This window comes from Coffea arabica, chromosome 6e, assembly GCF_036785885.1.
Source record: "Coffea arabica cultivar ET-39 chromosome 6e, Coffea Arabica ET-39 HiFi, whole genome shotgun sequence".
Taxonomy (NCBI): Eukaryota; Viridiplantae; Streptophyta; class Magnoliopsida; order Gentianales; family Rubiaceae; genus Coffea; species Coffea arabica.
In genome coordinates this window covers 5,113,355-5,120,285 of record NC_092321.1, presented here as the reverse complement: position 1 = coordinate 5,120,285, position 6,931 = coordinate 5,113,355, and the positions used below count along the sequence as shown (strand labels likewise).

At 36.4% G+C, this 6,931-nt stretch overlaps 1 protein-coding gene across 1 annotated transcript; it reads left to right on the top strand.

Moving 5' to 3' along the window:
* Positions 1-713: 713 nt before the first annotated feature.
* LOC113692599 (NDR1/HIN1-like protein 1) lies at positions 714-1,844 on the top strand. Its single transcript, XM_027211031.2, has one exon. It carries the CDS (start codon positions 893-895, stop codon positions 1,517-1,519), a length of 627 nt encoding a protein of 208 aa, XP_027066832.2. The 5' UTR covers positions 714-892; the 3' UTR covers positions 1,520-1,844.
* The last annotated feature ends 5,087 nt before the right edge of the window (positions 1,845-6,931 follow it).

Sequence of the window (6,931 nt, the reverse complement as noted above, 5' to 3'; positions counted from 1 at the left end):
ATGTCCTATTTTAATTTTGTCCCAAATTTATGCTTGCGTACCAAACCTAGAACATTTTTCTTTCTCTTTTTTTTTTTGCCATAATATATTAAAAAATTTTGTATAATAGTAGTAGTATTATCTATTTGAAATTCTTTCTCTTCATGTGAGGTATGTATAGGCGTGTGCTTTTTTGTCCTTTTCCTTTTTCCGACGACTTGGATACATCCGGCAATAAAAACTTCGCGTATGCAGTAATTACTTGCAAATAATTAAGAGGATCGTGACCTTAAGCACGAATGAAAGGTTAAAGTTTTGCTTAAATGAGAACTTCACTTAAACATTTAATTAAATTTTGGATTTTTGTTTTGAAAAATATATTATTTACACTCCGTTTTTTGTTATTCGATAACTTGCATTATTATATACCACTTGCCGTCAATTTTTTTTTTTCTTTTAACATCTGCAATTATATATTATTAGTCGCATTATGATTGACTGTTAATATATCAATCACACAGACCATAAATCAGTCCACTTAAAAGTTTTCCTTAAAATTAAAGCAGTCTATTCCATAGTAGTAGTACTAGTTTTTTTTTAAAGTAGTGATGATAGGGTGCGTTTTTTCGACTTCCGAACAAGAACACAACGAAGGCGCAACGACCATAAAAATGAATTAGGCGTTTGTGGAACGTCGTAGTCTAAATCACACAAAAAAGAAAAAGGAAAGGAAAGGCCTAAAAAGGGCCTCAAGTCTATAAAGATCGACAACTCACCCGTCCACAGAACCACCCCTCTCCTAGTAGTAGGCTAGTCCAACTTTCACTCACTCCCTTGAAGACCCAAAAAAAAAAATCAAACACTTCGCACTTCCCCAGACATCATCCCCGCCGGTTCAGTTCCCGGAGAAACCATGTCGGAAAAGGAGTGCACCCTCCACAAGGACAAGAGAAAGAAGATGCTCCAGCGGCTATGTGCCGGACTTCTTATACTCGCCTTCATCATCCTTTTGGCCATCCTCATAACATGGGCCGTCCTACAACCAAAGAAACCGCGCTTCATCCTCCAAGACGCCACCATTTTCATCTTCAACGTCTCAGCTCCCAACATCCTCACCGCTAACATCCAAGTCACCGTTTATTCCCGCAACCCAAATGATCAAATCGGCATTTACTACGACAAATTAGACGTCTACGCCACCTACCACAGTCAACAGATCACCTACTACACAGCCATACCCCCGGTGTACCAGGGCCACAAAGATGTTAATGTTTGGTCACCGTTTATTTATGGAAACAACGTCCCTATTGCGCCCTACAACGGCCTAGCACTTACCCAGGACCAATCCAACGGCGCTGTCCAGCTGATGATCAAGATGAATGGCCGTGTTAAATGGAAAGTTGGGACCGTCACCACCGGACGTTATCATCTTCACGTCACCTGCCCGGCTTATATACCTTTCGGCAACAAGAACACCGGAATTGTCATCGGCACCGGAATCAAGTATCAGCTGTCACAGAGTTGCAAGGTTAGTGTGTGACACCACCACCACCACAGGCCAGCTGATTCAGTTCCACGGCAGCAGGGCTCAGTACCACTATCAGTATTTTTATTTTTCGCTTTCTCCAATCAGAAGCCTCTTTCTTTCTTCCTAATCATTTTTAAAGTTGATCAATTTATAATTTTCACGGAGCATATATTTATAATAGGTCGATCATAAATTGTATATTTTGCTAAAGAATAAAAATACGACAAAGTTGTGACAATTAGCAAAATTACAAGTGCTTAAAACTTGCGACATGTTGTTGTTGTATAAGTGTGATTATAAATTTAATGAATTGAGGGTTGGAGAGAATGTGCAATAATTGGTTCGGAGTTTTAGAAAAGTCAAATGACGTAATAGTCTGCTGGTGGAGGTTGGCCTGTCACGTCCATCCCTCTTCTTTCAACGTCCCATTTGAGCATTAATTTCTGTTTTCAGCTTTGCTTCATGTTTACTCCTCCTTCTTTTACACCATGAGGTTCAACCATTATTATTATTATTAGGATATTGTAGTTCTATCGTTTCCGGAAAAAAAAAAAAAAAAAGAAGGATACTGTAGATTGATCTTGGACCATGAGGTTCTTGGTTTGTTTGGTCCATGAATGATTCTGAGCTGTTCTCTCTGATTAGTCCATGGAATAGCTGGAGCAGGCCATGTGCTATAGAACAACTACTTTTATTTTAAGTATTGCTTCTGAGTGTTGCTTGCTTGCTGACTCTTTCGGTTTCCTTTCCTTAAATTATAGGATGGCTCTCAAAAAATATTACAGCCTTTTCTTGGTTAGATTAAAAGATGGGCCAGAAATTGGGATCTTCCAAACGGATCTTGCTTTGACTAATTGGGGGATGCTGTTTCTCTTTTGAGTTTTCTTTGATCGAAGTGGGAGGCACTCTTTTGTTTTATTTGAAGTTTTAAAGAGGAGAACAGAACGTACTACTACTATTATTGAGAATTGAGCATTGCCCATTTTCCGATAAACAGTGACGAATTTAACCAGTACGAGGAAATGCCGAATGTGGAATTCTCGGCATATATATAGCCAGACATAGGAGTAGAAAATTCTGTTACGGACCTTTTCCTTTGGAAAATTAATAATTGTTTAGCATCAGCAGGATTAAGCCAACAATTTCGAAATATTAAAAGAATTTGGAAAATATATATATATAAAGAAACCCCAATCTTTTCTTGGGTTAGCTGGGCGGAGCTTTAACGCATTCGATTCCACTTTCATGCAGGGAAAGGGGTACATGTCAACATCCTACCCGCTTTTCCTGCCGAGTGTCAAGTGTGTGATACCATACCATAGTTAAGCTTCCTTTTTTTTTTTTTTTTTTTTTTAAGTCTATTCTGGTTTTCATTTTGACAGAAGTTGGTTTGATCATTTTGTTAAAGTGACCCGTTTAGCAGTACACGAAGTATCTTTCTTTTCTTTTCTTTTTTTTTTTGGAAAATATATTCCGAAACCTAGATATGCCTCCAGTCTGATCTTGTTTTGGGTAACTATTAACCTGCTCATTAAGACCAAACTCTCTTAGTATTAATTATTTTGTGTTTGTTTTTCCCCTTATTGTGAAGATACTACTGTGTTTCAAGCACAATACTGTGTGCTCAAAACGGGGGTTCAATACCGTGCAAGCATCATAACTCTACTAAAGACTCCTGCACCATAAAGTAAAGTGCACAATTTTTTGCGCTTGAAAACCCAACCTCAAAAAAAATTAACTTGTACATGCATCTTTGTGAAATCCACCTTCATTTTAGCAAAATTAATACTGCTATGGTAGATACCGGACTATGCGCCTAATGTGTGTAGCCGTCCTGATCAGAAAGTCGGCGGCAGCTTCAGGAGACAAAAATCAAATTCCATTTTCACTCAATAAGACTTGGAAACGACTAAATTTAGAGTTGGTGTGACCTAATAGTATGCCAGAAACTTTCATCAGTTGATGTGGTCATAAAGGAAGGGAATACATAAGGGTGGCCCAATTTAATTGTCGCGGAGCAAACAAATTTTGAAGCGGATAAACGATCGTGAATCATCGTTCTATCATCATCTTCATCCACCACAAAGTTTCCGCTAAGGTAATTACTGCTGATTTACTATACTACATAACATCCCAATATAAGAATGAGATGGCATGAATTGAGGAGCAGTGGGGGAGGTGGATTGGGGTTCTTTCACTTCTTCTCTCACAGTCACATGGTGTTTTCGTGGCGGTCCTTTTCAACCTCCATCGTCTCTACCCTCTAATAATTGTGGGATTGAAAGAGACCCTTTTATATTTAAGGTTGGTTTGCCTTGGATGGACTTATTATTTGTGTTACATTTCCTTTTATCTCCTGCATAAATAATTTATTCACAATTCAATCCACCCAACACATGTTTAATAGGGAGCACTACCATTCGCTTTTATGATCAGTTTGTGCTACATTATTATTATTGCGAAAGTAAACTAACTAGGAGTGTCCATAGGTGGGTGCTACATGTACTAATAAGTGCAAATTCATAATTCGAAATTTTGAAATCGAAATTTTCTACCGAATTTGATTTCGAAATTTCGAATTCACAAACTCCGAATTCGAGTTCGTTCCGACGGTAAATTTTGATTTCACCGAATTCAGGAATATAAAAATTATTATTATTATATAAATGTTATATTACATATATATATAAAATATTATATATATATATGTGAAAAATGAATTTAAAATCAAAATAGGAACTCTGAATCATCAAATTCAGGAATATAAAAATTGTTATTTCAATATAAATATTATATTACATATATATATATGTATAATTATTATATACATATATATATATATGGAAAACGAATTTGAAATCAAAATAGGAATTCTGAATTTCGATTTGAAAAATTTTATTACCAAATTCGCATAAATCAAAATTAGATTACATATATATATGTATAATTATTATATACATATATATATGGAAAACGAATTTGAAATCAAAATAGAAATTCTGAATTTCGATTTGAAAAATTTTATTATCAAATTCGCATAATTCGAAATTCCAAAACCCGATTTCAGTTCCAAATTCCGAATTCAATTCGAATTCAATCGATAAATTGGATTTTTTCGATTTTGCACGCCCCAACTCATAATATTATTAGTGAGGAGATTTCGGTTTACATATATATATACGAAAGGGAGGCGATGAAATTGAATGACTGCGAGACACGTGGAAGAACAAATCCTCCACCATTTAGATATCCCATGCTAATGATTGTGGTTTACAATGGACTTGATAGCTGTTCGAAGTAGACTAGTCAGTCGTGTTCGTGTATAAAAGAAATTGATGATTCTAATTCCTTTCGCGTTTGTATCACGCAAACCCATTTACAGAACAACGATGAGACCGTGCTAGTATGAGGTTGCAGATTCGTGAAGAATGGCAGGATCAATCAGACGTAGCATGGCGAGTCTCCGCTACGCTGGATTTCTCCGCGCACTTAACGTGTTTGGGCCGGATTAAAGCGTCGGGTTCGAGTCGCAGGGGATTAGTCGGACCCCGTAAAAATTGACCCGGACACCCCTGTGTCGAAAAAAAAAAAAAAAAAATCAGACGTATCATAAATTTAAAAAAAAAAAAAAATCAATGAGATCCATGCATTGTTTTGATATCACTTTTTTAGTTACCTGGACTGACACACTTTAACTTCAACATGGTAGTTGCGATTCCAATTGCGCAGATGTTAAGTCAGCTGCGGCCCCTTGGTGTGGTATCCCTGGCCAGGCTCTGGATTTTTATCACATGTGCAACTTCATTATGGGCTTGGACCTGGGAGACTAAGACGATTGGAGATCAGAAAAATCCGAGAGGAATTGAATATTTTATCCAGATTATAGATCTGGAAATATTTCCGCTTCTGGCAAGTAGCATTTGATTCGTCTTCGCTCCGCCAAGCACACTGAACAGAAAAGGAATTGGTCTCTCCAGGCTATTGCACAAACTCAAAAGGGAGCAAGTTACTGGGCTGGGCCTGAGAAACTCTTAGACACGGCCAGAATGTCGATCCATTTATTTGGTTTTTCAAATTCGCGTTGATGGGAACGAACTTGGGATTGGGCACACACACTTGGAGAAACAACACTGGCCGGCCGCCCATTTCAAACCCTCAAAACACTTTTTTTTTTTTCAAAAAAGAGAAACTTATTCAATCAACTAAAATACATCGAAATTTCGTTTCTGGATCCACTTATGAAGATATTTGGGGTCATGTTGGAACTGATAATATGCATGATTCTGTTCTTGAAGGTCGCTATTTCAGGGTTCAAGATCTTTTGCTGTCATAGGAGTGACGGCAGAGAACAGTTGTTGACAAAATATATATGCAATGGATTGAAATTTTGATTTTTAGGATTGAATTTGGGGGCACAAATTTTAATAAGTGAAAAAATTGTTTTGTTTTTGCAAGTTGTTGTTTTGAAAGGTACAAAATTGAATTCATAGCTTGTTACCAATAAATTTTGTCTTAATGGTTTTGCATTTAATTATTTGATTGGAAAAAGGTCATCAGCAATGAAGTGAACTGGGTATAGAAAGAAAGATGGATAAGTCTCATGAATAATTTGGCCCATCCTTCCTTATCAGTTTCAAATATCTGACATCTCTGTTTGAAGCTAAGAAGCAAGGTAGTTTACTGGTTTCAGCTAATTAGGTACTGTGAGAACATTTACCAACATAAATCTTTTTTTTTTTTTTTTTTTTGCACTTAAATTGGGTTAGTTTCTTCATGGAGGAGCATATTAAAAGCGAAAAGAAAAAGGGGAAAGTATTTGCGCACACAGGTGAGGTGGGGAAATCGCTGAGTTGGTTAACTAATAAAGCAGCACCGAGGAAAGTTGATTATACTATAGAGAGGTTTGCATCTGTAGGTAGTTTTTGCCTCTCCTAACCTATGTCTATTGTCGCCTTCAAGTCCCATCACTCCTTGGTTTCTAATCTTAGGCACTACTCCATTATTAAGTTTGTAAGGAGCAAAGACAATCCTTGGTTTGTTTGTTTCCGCTGCCCTATAATATTAGCCCTGTTTGTCACTTGAGTTTTTTGCCAAGTTTATCTGCTACAAGTTTTTTAAAAACTTAACCTACAGTAACCTTAAAAAACTTTTCAAAGTTTTTAAACTATCCACTTTAAAATATTCAAAAATTTACAAACTTCAAAAAATTTTTTAAAAAACTTCTACAATGAGTTACAGTAAAATTTTAGACAAACACCCAAAAAATTCGCTTGCCAAACGGGGCCATATAGGTTTATTTATTCCCCGGTTTTGAACTCTGAATAAGATTAATAATAATGTCAATCCATACTATTTGTGGAATTTGCATTATTTAAGGATGAGGGAAAAGATATACTAGTAATCCATGAATGGTCAAAAAAAAAA